General features: G+C 39.3%; 2 protein-coding genes across 2 annotated transcripts in view; both read right to left on the reverse strand.

Annotated features, from left to right (window-relative positions):
* LOC118281129 (M-phase inducer phosphatase) overlaps positions 1-16,537 on the reverse strand; it is a 219,828-nt gene that overhangs the window by 21,492 nt on the left and 181,799 nt on the right. The gene's annotated exons all lie outside the window — the stretch shown is intronic.
* LOC118280906 (serine/threonine-protein kinase ULK3) lies at positions 328-15,469 on the reverse strand. The gene is made up of 11 exons (XM_050700437.1): positions 15,264-15,469; positions 10,964-11,121; positions 8,962-9,069; positions 7,852-7,967; positions 6,965-7,062; positions 5,356-5,508; positions 4,257-4,414; positions 2,559-2,668; positions 1,057-1,193; positions 417-518; positions 328-363 (listed from the first exon to the last, which is right to left on the reverse strand). Exons 1-11 carry the CDS (start codon positions 15,348-15,350, stop codon positions 328-330), a joined length of 1,263 nt encoding a protein of 420 aa, XP_050556394.1. The 5' UTR covers positions 15,351-15,469.

A 16,537-nucleotide genomic window follows, 5' to 3' on the forward strand; every position in this document is an offset into this window, starting at 1 on the left:
CGGCACCGCACTTGTAACGCCTCTGGTGTTTCAAGTGTCCATGGGCGGCGGCGATTGCTTACCATCAGGTAATACGTCTGCTCGTTTACCGGCTTATACCATAAAAAGTCAGTCAGAAAGTCCACTGCTGGACTACGAGCCTCCTCTACATAAGAGGGGTTTGCCATAATCCCCACAGGCAGGCGGGTTGGAGATCGCAGTGTAAAAGGTTCAGGTTTATCAGAGAGCGATGCTGCACGGTCTCTGTCTAATGTGTAGTGTCTTAGTCGGGTATATGACACCCGGCGGGAAGAGTAGAAGTGGTGACAAGGGTATTTTAGTCTGACGTCACTGTAGTTCCTTAGTCGGGTATATGACACCCGGCTGGAAGAGTAGTGCAGGTGAGACATGTATTAAGACTTAAATAGTTTACTTACCATACTTGAATCTTTAGTTTCAAGAAAGGGTGGTTGTCGACTGAATAGCTTCTTAAAACCAAAGCGAGATTTCGACGGCGACTCTTGCGCTAGTGGCGCCATCTATAGAAGTAAAGAAAGAAAGAAAGAAAGAAAGAAATGATTATTTTGCACCGGGCACGATGCACCAAAAAAAAACAAAACAAAAATTAAAACAAATATAAAAGTAATAAAAACATTCATGAATTATTCTTATATAAAAACATATAATATAACACATCTAGATGTAAGGGTATGTAATGTTACTATTATAAATATCGTCACGCCTTTTATCCCCGAAGGGGTAGGCAGAGGTGCACATTATGGCACGTAATGCCGCTATACAATGTACACTTACTTTTCACCATTTATGTTGTAAGTCCCATGTAATAGGGGGTGAGTCTATTGCCATATACTGAACACAATTCCAGACTCCGTGCTACTACTGAGAATTTTTCAAAGAAGCAAAACGAGCCAAGTTTACTTAGTATACTTTACCCGACCCGGGAATCGAACCCGAGACCCCTTGTCCAACAGTTGCACTTCCGACCACTCGACCAACGAGGCAGTCGCAATATTTAAAGAAAAAATAAATAAATAAATAATCAAACAAAATACTCACATTACTCCCCGTCGGTTCCTCAGTAATCCCCATTTCTGTCACCTTCTCACTAATCCCCAGCTCTGTCGGTTTCCCATTAATCCCCGAACTTGGGCAGGAACATACTCCACTGCATTTACACTCTATGGACGTATCAGCTGTAGATTAAAGATAGAAGTTATTGTGATTAAAATAAAACTTATAAGTTTACAAAAAAAGTTTCTTTGACAAAGTTGTTTGTAATCATGAGTACAATCACGTGTTTAAATATCGTTCACTATTTACCAGTCACTTTATATACTTAACTAGCTATTCCCCCGCGGTTTCACTCGCTGCTCGGCTCCTATTGGTCATAGCGTGATGTTTTATAACCTATAGCCTTCCTCGATAAATGGACTATTCAACACAAAAAATATTATTCAAATCGAACTAGTCGTTTTTTTATGGTATAAGTCGGTAAACGAGCAGGCGTATCACCTGATGGTAAGCAATCGCCGCCGCCCATGGACACTTGAAACACCAGAGGCGTTACAAGTGCGTTGCCGACCTTTTGGGGGTGTGGAATTTAAGGGTTGTTGGGGAATCGGGCATTGGGAAGATTGGGAAAGGGGATAATTGGGATTCCGGTTACTTCACTCAAACAACGCAAGCGTTGTTTCACGTCGGTTTTCTGCTCGGCCGTGGTATCACTCCGGTCGAGCCGGCCCAGCAGTGCCGAAGCATAGCTCTCCCGTACTTTCATCATCAATCGTGCCACAAACTTTATTATTAGACATCTCTTTGTATTTTTTTCATGGTATAAGCCATAAAACATCACGCTACGATCAATAGGAGCCGAGCAGCGGGTGAAACCGCGTCCAATCATATATTGGCACATTTACGGTTTCCATAGTTTACCTGACTTGTTTAGTTTTTACTTTACTGACCAATGAACCGTTGTTTTACGTGCGTGAACGGGGAAACTACAATAATGGTATAATGACACTTACGACCTCTCTCGATGAATATGGAAATAAATAGATTAATGTGCACTTTTAAACACGTAAACCATATAAAGTCAATTTCGCATTTTTTGCAGATGTGCCAATATATTACTAGGTGAGCGATATACAATGTGATAGGGGTGGGACTTCTAACCCGTTAAGGCTGAGTACTACATCTAATTTTATCGACAAAAAATAATATGGGGGGTTGAAACCCCAATTGAAAATATTGAGAAATTGCATTTTTTCGGTAAAAATAATTCAGAAATTATTTTTTTCTCACTAAAATATTATCAAACGTATGAAAAGAGTAATGAATTAGTTAGCCAAGGTTATTAGCTACCGTTTGTCGTTTTTTTTTGTTTCTACCTTTGATATCACATAAAGTAAAAAAATATATTAAAATAGCCATAATTTTTAGGGGGAGGGGGTTCAACCCCCCATTTTTTTTGTCGATAAAATTAGATGTAGTACTCAGCCTTAACGGGTTAGAAGTCTCACCCCTATCACATTGTATAGCATATAAAATATAATATATACCTGTAACAGCTGCATAACAGTTGACACTGGGAGTGTGCGTGTCCTTGGGCGGTCGGTACCAGCGCCCGGTCGACAGATACAACTTTATCTCTTCGGCACGTTGCATATACCTAAAAAAAAAACATTATTTTTTAAATGGGAACCGTCTTCAATCGTATTGCGGGCCTCCATTTTTTTAAAGTCATAAATTTTTTGATGGTGGAAAATCATCCAATGACATCTCCCGCCCTGGGCGAGGCGAGAGGGAGTGTCAGACTCTTACTGACTAAACACCACCCCGTTCCTTCTCCTGCTTTGAGCTGGAGCCCCGGTAACCTTTTACGTTGTCCGCAGCTCCAGATCTTTCTTCTAAGTCTGAAAAATATCAGCGAATGGCGAGCAAGGGTAGCTCGCCGCCCGACCAGAACCAGACCCGTGCGTGCGGCGCCTCAAAGAGCCATCAGACCACAACAGATGGGGCCCAGTAGGGCTGATGTCTGATCCGGAGCTGCGGACTACCTAGCGGGTTTACCGGGGCTCCGGCTCGACAAGCAGGTGTAGGAACGGGGTGGTGTTTAGTCAGTAAGAGTCTGACACTCCCTCTCGCTTTGCTCAAGGCGGGAGAAGCCATTGGATGATTTTCCCATCTTAAAAAGTCTGCAAAATACTGTGCTGAAAATCGCGTCAAAATCGATTCAGCTAAACGCAAGCTAATCGAGCACTAACAAATTTCGGTGGTGTACATTGCATATAATTTTTTTTTCATTCATTTCGAACATGGAGCCGAAATTCAAGTAGCGGTTACCAGAATACATCAACCTACAAAGTTTCAACTATGTAGGCCCAACAGTTTCGGAAATAAATGGCTGTGACATACGGACGGATAGACGGACAGACAGACAGACAGACATGACGAATCTATAAGGGTTCTGTTTTTTGCCATTTGGCTACGGAACCCTTAAAATACATGTATAAGCGGAATTAAAACTTAAAATCCATTGTATTATTAGAATAGTATAGATTTCCGCAAAGTAACGCCTGATTTTATTCTATATAAGACATAAGACATACCTCACAGAAAACAGACGTGAAACAACGCTTGCGTTGTGTTTCGTTGAGTGAGTGAGGTTACCGGAGGCCCAATTCCCCCCTTCCCAATCTTCCCAATCCCCGATTTCCGAACAACAACCCTTAAATTCCTAACCCCCAAAAAGCCAGCAACGCACTTGTAACGCCTCTGGTGTTTCAAGTGTCCATGGGCGGCGGCGATTGCTTACCATCAGGTGATACGTCTTCATAAAAAAAGTAACGCCTGATTCTATTCTATATAAGACTAGCGGACCCGACAAACGTTGTCCTGTCTACACGTCTTTAATTTGAAAATTTTAAATTTTATTAATAAGTTAAAACATTCTGGACCATTTTGATGAAAATTATTATTCAAATGTTATGACAATATCTAACGTCATTAATATTTGACACTGCGATGGTAGCGCCGTCTGTCGGATCCAATGTAAAACATTCCAAAATCAACAACTACTGATAAATTAAAAATTAATCAAAAAATCATTGTCCAGCGGACAAAATTGTGAATCTAAACCATTCTCAGATCCCCTTGAACACACACAAAAAATTTCATCAAAATCGGTCCAGTCGTTTAAGAGAAGTTCAGTGACATACACACTTACAGAAGAATTATATATATAAGATATACCGTACCTGCTAAGTTTCCCAGCCAATGCGGCGCGCCGTAAGCTATCAGGTTCACACGACACACACGGTACTAAATACACCAAGCTCTGCTTATACCCTTCGAACGCGGCGCTATAATCCCCAGCACTGTCCAATTCTATCGCTCGCTTTATTATGTTCACCGCCTGGGGATGAAGGAAATTATTCATTTAAAAATACAATGTGATAGGGGTGGGACTTCTAACCCGTTAAGGCTGAGTACTACATCTAATTTTATCGACAAAAAAATAATATGGGGGGTTGAACCCCTAATTGAAAATATTGAAAAATTGCGATTTTTTCGGTAAAAATAATTCCGAAATGATATTTCAAACATATGAAAAGAGTAATGAATTAGTTAGCCAAGGTTATTAGCTACCGTTTGTCCTCTTTACCTTTGATATAACATAAAGTGAAAAAAAACATTAAAATAGCCATAATTTTTAGGGGGAGGGTTCAACCCCCTATATTTTTTTTGTCGATAAAATTAGATGTAGTACTCAGCCTTAACGGGTTAGAAGTCTCACCCCTATCACATTGTATATCTTTATGACTTAAAATACATTTTGGGTCAATAAAGGTAGTATTTACTGTCTTAGGACGAAGTTTTGCCATAATCCCCACACTTGGTGTTGGATTATTAGAGATTATTATAGTGATAACTTTAGATAAAAAAATAAAGAAAAGATAATTTTAGCAAAAACATGCAAAAAAAGTAACTGAGTTACCAACATACAATTCGTACAATAATTGCCAGTTTAATTAAAAAGGTGGCGTTCACTATTCAACACTTGGCAGACGAGTTGGGGATTAAGAAATAGTAATAACAGACGTCGTCGTTTAGTGTAGTTGGTGAAAATTTTGCTATAATCCCCACGCTAGGCCGAGGATTTGGGGATTAAGAATGACTAATAATACACCTGGAGATTGAAGCGGTGATCAATACTGATTACATTACCTAAAAAATCCTCCAAATACGAAAATTTTCATAATCCCCACACTTGTCAAACGAAATGGTGATTAACGAAAAATAGCTAGAATGACTATAAAAACCTACATTACACAATAATAACCAAGTTTAACTAACCTTTTCATAATTCTCCTTGGTTGGCATATGTTCTAGATCCAAATACTCGTCGCTGAAAAACTCTTCATAGCTGATCCTCTTGTCAGGGTCATGTTGCAGGAGGCCGAAGAGTAGCTTCCTACACCCAGGGGAAATGGAGGCGTTACGGGGAAGCTGTAGGGGAAATTTTTAATTTCGATGATTAATTTATTTATTTATTTAAGTTTTATCTTACAAGCTAAGGCAGTTGTCCCACCAACGGCGAGTGAACGACTAACTATCGGCTATTTTCTCGCTCAAGAAACGTACAATAGATATACTTTCCGTGTAAACAAAAGAGATGCATATACAAACAGTTGATCGCTGACTGTTCACACTGCCGGCGAGTGCTCGCTTCACTAGTTTGTTTTTGTTTTCACTCGTTTCGACTCAGTGATCAACTGGGCGGCAATAAACTGGGCCACGTGGACCAGTTGTACAAAATTAATTATGCCTACTATTTTTGTGGCCAACTGGGCCGAACGCACTTTGGTCTCGCGGACAAGATTTTATTATTTAATTTGCTGTGGTTAAGTGGGCCGCAAGTATCCAATACAGGCAGATACAGAGTGTTTCAGTAATTTCAAATATTTACCTTGTGGGTACCATTTTGTTTTACTTATATACAGTATCTACAGCCGTTACGAAAGTAAAGTGCGCTTTCTTCCTTTGTCTTGTGCGTTTCTTTATATTTTGTTGTCGTTATATTTTGTTCTCTGCGGACCACCGGTTGGGAACCACTACCTTAAGCTATAACAGGTATAACGTTACGTATTATGAAACATCAATCTCTTTTAACTTCAAAAAAGACAATCGCCAACCGCTACCTCCTATCACAAACCACCGCAAATCAACGCACACCATCCAGCCTGAGGCAGAAATAAATTGATGATACGGACGGATTTAAAAGGTTTAGGTCAAAGAGAAAGAAAAATGTGTTGAGGTTACCAGAGGCCTAATAACCCCCCTTCCCAATCTTCCCAATCCCCGATTCCCCAATAACCCTTGACTTCCAAAATTAGGTTAAAATAACTTATTCACCACCGCGCGCTGCTCATGATGAAGAGTCTCTCTGTGACTCGAAACTAGTAGAGCATTTCTCGTTCTTGCATTGGGTGAGTGAGGTTACCGGAGTGGAGGCCCAATTACCAACCTTCCCCATTTTCCCAATCCCTGTTTCCCCAACAACTGTTAAATTCCTTACCCCAAAAGGCCCAAATACCCCCTTAATCCTCGAAGGTCGGCAACTACTTGTAACGCCCCTGGTGTTACAGGTGTCCATGGGCGGCGGCGATTGCTTACCGTCAGGTGATCCGTCTGCTCGTTTACCGACTTATCTATCTATACTATCTATACTAATCTATACTAATATTATAAAGCTGAAGAGTTTGTTTGTTTGTTTGTTTGTCTGAACGCGCTAATCTCCAGAACTACTGGTCCAATTTGAATAATTCTTTTTGTGTTGGATAGTGCATTTATCGAGAAAGGCTATAGGCTATAAAACATCACGCTATGACCAATAGGAGCCGAGCAGAGAGGATGAAACCGCGCGGAAGTAGCTAGTACCATATAAAAGGCTTTAAGAACTTACCTCTATAGGGGCTTGTTTCTGTATCTTGTCTATCAGCTCCTTCATAGAGACCGAGGAGTAGGGGGCGCGGCCGAATAGGCACTCATACATTATCACACCTGGAAATAAAAGTTATATGAAAAAAAAAAACATAAGCTATGTATACGGCTTTCGAGAAAAGCTCGACTAGTTTCAAGCTACACCGAATCTTGCAGAGTGTGGCTTGAAAATAGTCGAGTTTTTTCAATTATGTCATGCAGTAGGTATTGACTATGGTCGAATCCACAACACTGAGTTGTGATCGCAAAAATTTCATCGGATACGAAATCGTAGGACAAGACGCTAACCATCGGTTTGGTTTCTAGTGAGACATGGACCGCACTACGCGTGTTTTACTTCTGATCGCGTTAAGACGTATTAAGAAAAAGAAAGTACTGGGTGCACCCATTTCTCACCATTATGAATAATGACATGCTTTCATGCATACTCTTACGACGCGCCGTCGCATCTGAAATTTCCATGATACGTTCTGCGGCGTCGTAGATATTTGCCACGCAGTGTTGTGGATTCGCCCTATCTATGGAGTTTCTTGCTCGTTCTTCTATATCTACACTTTGGAACGAGCAAATACTGTTACCTACAGACGGACACTTTATCTTTCTCATATCGTTACGCCTTTTATCTCTGTAAGGCATAGGCAGATGTGCACATTACGGCACGTAATGCCGCTATACAATGTACACCCACTTTTCAGCATTTGTGTTATAAGTCCCATGTAATAGGGGTCTGTCGATAAAATTAGATGTAGTACTCATCCTTAACGGGTTAGAAGTCCCACCCCTATCACATTGTATAAAGGCTGTTGATGATGAAGTGTATGTTCAGCTGTGGGATGATGGTATACCTACCGACACTCCAGAGGTCCACCCTGGCATCGTACTGGCCGGCCAGCATCTCCGGCGCCATGTACAGCGGGGACCCGCGGACTGAGCGCTGCACCGCATCCGTCATGTACGATGCAAACCTATGTACATTGTACACACTTATACACAGTTTAACAAAAAGGGGGTATACATATCAAGTGCACGGTTTCTAGATAACATAACAAACGATACGGGAAGGGATATAAGTTTTTAAACTGACATGGTCACTAACACTATTATTAGAACTTATAACGGGATATTTACCATGTTTATTCATGGTATAAACATGGTGAAAAAACATGGTAAATATCCCGTTATAAGTTCTAATAATAGTGACACGGGAAGGGATTTTTAAACTCATGTTTTCATGGAACGAAGTTATGAATTTTTCCAATACATAAAATTCCAGAAACCAAACATCAAAATTAGGTAGATACTGGTACTAGGCGATCAGATTTACAGAAGAATTGTTTCGTTTGTATGATTTATAAAAACCATGCGACACCAAGTATTTGGTACCAATTTTTTTTAAACGTATTTTAAGCTGAAACTTTGTGTAGAGACTCTATTCAACCTGTATTCTTCAGTGTTTCTTCATGTATATGGGTATTTTGTTACACGTTGTATATTAGCACACAATTTAAGGAAAACTTACACATGGAAATTGTTGATTTTTTTAGTTGTTTAGGTTGGCAAACGAGCAGACGGATCACCTGATGGTAAGCAATTATCGCCGCTGCTAATGGACACCCGAAACACCAGAGGAGTTATAATGTTTTGCTGGCCTTTTGGCGGTTAGAGATTGGGGTAACCAAGTATTGTATTGTGAACCTGATTGGAAAAGAGTAACCTATGGAGTTTGTTGCTCGTTCTTCTCCATAGGAATCTACACTTTGGAACGAGCAAATAGAGCAACTAGAGGACTGACCGACAAACGTTATTAATATTATTATATTTGCTTTGACTAACATTATTTTCCCAATCTCTTTTTCCCCAACAAACCTTAAATTCTTAACCCCCAAAAGGTTGGCAACGCAGTAGCGCCTCTGGTGTTCTGGGTGTACAAAACAAAATCTATAATAATTGGGTACTTACCCAAAATCAGCCACTTTCAGTATGTACTTGCCATCAGATCCTTTGTGGAGTAATAGGTTGTGTGGCTTCAAATCCATATGGACTACTCCTGGAGTAAAAAGAACATATTTTCAGTATCAGTCACGCCTTTTTTTTTTGAGGGGGAAAATCATCCAATGACTTCTCTCGCCTTGGGCGAGGCGAGAGGGAGTGTCAGACTCTTATTGACTAAAAACCACCCCGTTCCTACTCCTGCTTTTCGATCCAGAGCCCCGGTAAACCATTGACTCTACTCTGCATAAAGTGGTTCGCTAGGTAGTCCGCAGGGGGTTTAATTATAAGCTGATTACAAGTATCGGATCAGGCATCAGCCCATCAGTCACGCCTGGGGCCTACTCCGGTTCTATAAATACCAAAGTTTCGTTTAGGATCTTCAGCCGTAGGTGCAAAAAGATTAGCGTACCAATAGAACAAATAGTTCTTCATTCAGTGAAAGTTCGTCACGCTTTTAAGTGTGGGAGAGCCATGCTTCGGCACTGCAGCCGGCTCGACCGGACGTACCACGGCCGAGCAGTACACCGACGTGAAACAACGCTTGCGTTGTGTGAGTTATGTTGATGCCCAATTCCTCCCTTCCCAAAGTCCCATGATTCCCCAACAACTCTTAAATTCCTAACCCCCAAAAGGCCGTGAGCAACGCAATATACGCCTCGGTGTTACATGTGTCCAGATCCGTGCTTACCATCAGGAGAAATAACCGGCGTTTCGAAAAAGCGAAAGGATGGTCTTCCGGAGCTGCAGACTACCTAGCGGGTTTACCGGGGCTCATATAGGTAATGCGATCTCCAACCTGCCTGCGGAGATTATGGCAAACCCTCTTATGTAGAGGAGGCTCGTAGTCCAGCAATTTACCAACATAGAATTACTTGAAATAATGTAACCAAGTATTGTATTAATGAATCATATCAGAAACCTATTATTCATCTTCATTCTCATAGGAATCTTCATTTTTGTTCAAGCAAAAGTTCAACAAGGACTAACAGACAGACGTTATTGTATTATTAATTCTTTGAAGTTTCGGAGTGCCTTCGTTTTTAGTTGAATTACAGTAGTGCACCCTGTCGTTCCCCTAGGGAAGCTATTCTAAAAGTATTTGCTAGTAACGCAGCTAAGGCCCCTGGTCTAATTGATATAGGTAGTGTTGACTTTGACTTTGACAGTGGACTGATTACAATAGTGAAGACATACTTCGTCTCCCCGGACCAGTTAATTCAATTTGAGAACATAAAGAAGTTAAATAAACATTGACTCTACTCTGTATAAAGTCGTTTACAAAAACGCACGATGCGAGACAAGGAAAGAGATAGCTCTTTCATAACAAAACTGTTAGGGAGTGGAACTCACTTGCACGTAGTTGCCACTGTACAATTCACTGATGGGTTTAACCTTTGTGTTATCAAGGCCCGAGTGAATAGGTTGCTTATGGGCAGACGTGCTCCATCGTAGGCCGCATCATCACTTACCATCAGGCGAAATAGCGGCCAAACGTCGACCCATCAAACGAAAATTAAACATACTCGTAGCATATTTTTGTATCTATACTACATACTAAATTAATTAATTATTATGTTATCGGCTTACTCACGTAACTGTTTGACGAGGAACTCGACTAGTTTCAAGCCATGCTAGAGGCTCATATTCGTGTCGACGCAAAAACGCCCGAGAATCAAACCTAACACGTACGCAGCCGCCGGCGAACGAGTCTAACGAGCCAACATCGTCGCGCGCGCCGGATAGTGCGCGCGATTCCAGACAGAGGGCGCGATGGGCGCCAACTAGGTCGCCATTAGCAGCGCGACAATCGCCGCGTCGTGTGTCGCGGAATGCTGCTCATAAATATGAGCCTCTAGCATGGCTTGGAACTAGTCGAGTCCCTCGTCAAATAGTTACGTGAGTAAGCCGTTAACATAATAATTAGTTTAGTATGTTTCACGAAGGTTATAATAAAAATATCTCTACTCACTTATCATCCCAGGTAAAGTTCTTCATATGTACGATATGTGGGTGTGTGAGTTTCTTCAGAAGACTGATCTCTGTAATGAGATTGTCTACGGCTGAACCGGAGTATTTCACACGGGATTTGTCCACACATTTTATTGCGACCACCGTCCGGGCGCCCACCTGTGGGAGAGAGTAACCGATTTCTTTTATACTAGGTAACTAACTACTATTAGTATATCGCTTTTCACCATTTGTGTTATAAGTCCCATGTAATAGGGGGTGAGCCTATTGCCATATATCAGGTACAACGCAACTCCGTGCTACTACTGAGAAATTTTCGAAAAACCGAAAAAAACCCAGTAATACTTTGCCCGACCCGGGAATCAAACCCGAGACCCCTTGTTCGACAGTGCACTTGCGACGACTCGACCAACGAAGCAGTCGCATTTCTTTTATACTAGGTAACTAATTATTATCGCTTTTCACCATTTGTGTTATAAGTCCCATGTAATAGGGGGTGAGCCTATTGCCATATACTGGACACAATTCCAGGCTCCGTGCTACTACAGAGAAATTTTTGAAAACGCGAAATAAGCCCAGCACTACTGTGCCCGACACTGAAATCGAACCCGAGATCCCTTTCCCAGCAGTCTGCGTGTGTGTGTGTCCTGGGTGGGTTTACAAACATAAAAATAAAATAAAATATAAGTTTACATACACTGGCTAGGCAAGGCAATTGGCTGCTGTGCAACATATAGCAGGTTCGATTCTCGCACAGAACAACTCTTTGTGTTCCGGGTCTGTGTGTCATGTGTATGTGAACTTGTATGTTTGTAAACGCACACACAACACAGGAGAAAATCCTAGTGTGGGGAAATGTTTAAAGAAATGCACGGAGTATGGAATATTGACTGGCAAATAGCAATAGGCTTATTCCCTTTTTCATGGTAGTCATAACATAACTATCGTCTCATCACGTCAGTTTACTACACCACTTGACCAATGAAGCAGTTCTTCACATAATGAATCACAATTAAATTATTCAACCACTTTTCCTCAAGTCTATATACCAAGCAAGCTGTAAAAACCAGAATGAGTTATATTCCAAGTGAATCATATACATTATTATATTATATACCCTTCTATCCCCAAAGGGGCAGGCAGAGGTGCGCTATACAATGTACACACACTATTCCCCATTTGTGTTATAAGACCCATGTAATAGAGGGTGAGTCTATTGCCATATATCAAGTACATTTTTGTATTAGACACAGGGACAAACTTCTCAAAGAACAAAGCGATACCTGATAACTTGATTTTATAAGAGATATCGTAATTTTTGCAACAACCTCTTAAAACGACAACTAACTATTAAGGATGAATTGCAGAAATTACCAAATCATTATGGAAACACATAAAAAACGTCACGTATTTATCAAAACAGCATGAATCAATCTCAAGTTTACATCTATGATTCTTCACCGCTTTTTCAGCTGTCAATGTAAATAACTTTTTTGTAAACGTAGGAAAAACCTTGCCGAACAGATCCCCCAGTCAACAGGCGACCGATTCAACATGTGAGTGTAAAATCTTTTGTTATGCTTGACCCCGATAGTACGCACGCGATTTCAGGACTGAAGGATGATAGTGCAGTTGGCTGGGATAACTAAGCAATAAAGTACTAAAACGGTTCAAGCAATCTGGTGCCTCCGTTGACGTATAATCGTCTGCCTCTCAATATGGCGTATTTCATGAATTTCTGAAAAAGTCGAGTAATTCCTATTTTCAAATCAGGAAACAAAGATCTAATAAGTAATTTAGACCGATATCAATAGTTTCCTTCGATTTCACAAAGTTACTAGAAAAAATCATTCACTAGACTAGTCAACTACCTGGAAAAACACGACCTACTATCGCCTATGCAATTGGATGTGATGAAATTATCTACGGCAAATGCTACATACCCTGACCGACTACGTCACAGCTGAACCGGCAAGGGGAACCAAAGCTTAGCAATCTTCATTGACCTACAAAGCTTTTATACTGTATCAATTCCCTTGCTTTTACACAAACTAGAGGCTGTAGGAATAAGAGACAGCTAAAACTAATAGCAGATTACTTAAATAATCGCCATCAAGGTTAGAATCGAACGACCATAAGTGATAACCTCATGCTTTTGGTGTGCCTCAAGGCAGCATCTTGCCGCTACCCTATTCCCATCTACATAAATGACCTATGTAATCTGATATAGAAAACGGCAAAATTTTCATACGCCGACTACACAGCGCTAATTTTTACTCGAAAAACTGATGAAACAAGAGCGCACAGTTTTAATGTTGTCACTAACTGGCTCAAAAGCAATCCTAACCCTTGTTGATAAAACGAAATTTATACGACTTTTCCAACGCAAAAGTCAAAATAAAAATACTCATCTATACGCACATCAATGTAGTAATCCTTTAATCAACTCATGTTGTCCTAAAGTCCTTAAAACAAATAACATTAAATACCTGGGTATTATAATTGACGATACTCTTTCCTTTAAACAACAATTCGAGAGCTTGGTGTCTAGAGTACGGAAATAATGTTTGTATTTAAAAAACTACGCACAATCGCAGACCCTAAGCTAATAACGCTATCTGGCCCTCTGTCAGTCCATCCTTACAATTGTATTACTTCTTGGGGAGGAGCACCAAAAACTACTTTCCCCTCGAACGAGCCCAGAGAGCAATTTTAAAAGTAGCCCACTTCCATCCTTTCCTCTTTCAAACATATCAGTTATATAAATCCTGCAATGTTTTAACTGTAAGGCAATTATTTATCTAGCACGTAATTCTAAAACAACACTCTCAGCTTTCCTACAATAATTGTAACATTACTAACAAAAGACGTAAAGATATAGTTTGCAGTTCAAACTCCACCTCTAAATATATGTATACGAATAGATTCTTTAGATTTTTAGGCCCATTTCTGTATAATAAACTAAATAGTGAACTAAGTATTTATAGCCTAAACTACTTTAAATGCAGAAAAAGTGTTTTTAATTATCTGCAAAGTCTGTCTTATGACCGCACGGATAACCTACTTACAGTGTGCAAATAAAACTGCAGATGCAAACAATAATGAATAATGTAGGTATTAGGTATAAGCAAAAATATGTATTTTAATGGATGTTAGTTCTTTAATTATTAGTATATTAGATTGTTAATTTATATTGTCAAATTATCATATAAGCTCTTTTTCCGCCTGAGACACAGGTTCAACCTAGTTCAGGCAATTATAATGTCAGCACATATGTTTAGATTTTAAGAAATAATTTTGTATTTTAGTGTGCACTTTGTTAAATGAATAAATGATTATTATTATTATTATGTATGTTCTTTACATAATAATAATAATAATCATTTATTCATTTAACAAAGTGCACACTAAAATACAAAATTATTTCTTAAAATCTACATATATTATTATTATATATTTTCAAACTCTGTGCTACTACTGAGAAGTTTTTGTATAACCAAAAGCCCAATAACTATTTACCCGACCCGACTGTTTATAATATTGACATAACCACGTTTTACTAAATGCATAATATGAATAAACATTATGATACATACAATTTTTTTCTGTCTGTCAGTTTTTTCTAACTTATCTCTAAAATGGCAGGACCGATTTTGAAAAGACTTTTATTGGCAAGTAGCTGATGTACTAAGGAGTAACTTAGGATAACTTTCATTATTAGAAAAAAACATCAACCCAAATTCTGTTGTACACCATAATTCTATGCAGACAAAGTCGCGAGCAACAGGCAATTATAATATTGCTAGTTTTTTTTTACATTTGATAAATCAACGTTTGGCTGCTATCTCGCCTGATGGTAAGTGATGATGCGGCTTACGATGGAGCACGTCTGCCCATAAGCAACCTATTCACTCGGGCTTTGAAGACACCCAGGTTATACCCATCAGGAAACACAGACTCCGGCAAAGAATTCCACTCCCTAGCAGTTCGCACAGATTTTTTTGCAAGTACAATGTTATGTCAACAAACATACACAGTTGTAACTAGTTGTAACCTCTTTGTTGATAACTAATCTGATTGTAAACAGCTGTGCGATATCCATACACAAATCAGTCACAAGATTTCTTATATTTACGCTTTTATTTCACAAAATTTAACATTTAAAACGTATACATATTAAATATATAGCCTTTATTCTAATTGTTTAACACTTTATTAGTCTTTATTGTGCAAAAATATGAAGGAAAATAGTAATTTTATTATCTCTATAGACGTAATTCAAATTTTGTTCTAGTATTTACCTTTGTATATGCTTTGTAAACGGTGGAATAGCTGCCTGTGCCCAGTTTTTCCGTCACCACGTAACCATCGATCTTAGGAAATGCCATTTTGGTGGTTAAATGTGTATTTATTTATTATTTTTAGTCATAATTCTGAATCAAAATACGTATTCGAACAATTCTTTTGATAACAAAGTCGTATTTCTTATTTGAAATGTCATTACTGTCAGTTCATTTGCGCTGTCACTTGGGTAAATAGAATTGCTAGTTGAATATTTTATTTTAGAATTTGGTAGTTTTTGGTAGGTTTTAGACGGAAATTATTGTTGGTCTTTTCAAATTAAAATCATGATTACAAGATATTTCTGTCATACTTGTGGCGCAGTGTAAATTTTTTGTAATGTTTTTAAAAAGTAAAATAGCTTTATATTAAGTAAACAAGCAGACGGATCACCTGATGGTAGATAATCGCCGCGGTCCATGGACGCTTGAAACACCAGGGGCGTTACAAATGCATTGCCGGCATTTGGGGGGATTGGGAAGATTGGGGTGATTGGGCCTCCGGTAACCTCATTCACACAACGAAACACAACGCAAGCGATGTTTCACGTCAGTTTTCTGCTCGGCCGTGGTATCACTCTGGTCGAGCCGGCCCAGCAGTGCCGAAGCATGGCGAGCCCACACTTTTTTTTAGTATCTTAACTTTTGGTAGGTTGTACCAAATTCTCCTCGTTTTTAATTATTTATTTACATTCACTTTGTAGAGTAAGAAACATCTAACAGAGGGCTATATCCAATTCATCGTTCTTCAGAGATTTTAGAAATAAAATTGGTTTTATTGGTAAATTAATCCTAGTTGGCTGATAAAATACGAAATTGGGTTTGGACAAGAGCCAACTGAAATGACCTGTGTTTTATAGTAGACCTGATTTATTTATGTACGAATGAATATTTCCTTTAATTAATGAAATCAATTGTGGCATTGGTTATTTAATTCTTCAATTACCTAAGAGGTTGGTCTGGTTGCCATAAAATGTTACAGTTTATAACCGACTTCAAAAAAAGGAGGTTCTCCGTTTGGCCTGTATGTATGTGTGGTTGTGCACGATAATCTCAAGTTTGGTTTTACCGATTTTTAATGCGGTTTTCAGCATAGTATTTTCAGACTAAGAGAAGATTTTAGGGATTAACCTGACTTACAAAAATGGAGGCGGTGAAGAAAATTGAAGGCGGTTCTCTTTCTTTTAAAAAAGTTATGATTATCAAAATACCTATTAGCATTATCGCCTGCCCCC

This window comes from Spodoptera frugiperda, chromosome 19 (genome assembly GCF_023101765.2).
Source record: "Spodoptera frugiperda isolate SF20-4 chromosome 19, AGI-APGP_CSIRO_Sfru_2.0, whole genome shotgun sequence".
Lineage (NCBI taxonomy): Eukaryota > Metazoa > Arthropoda > Insecta > Lepidoptera > Noctuidae > Spodoptera > Spodoptera frugiperda.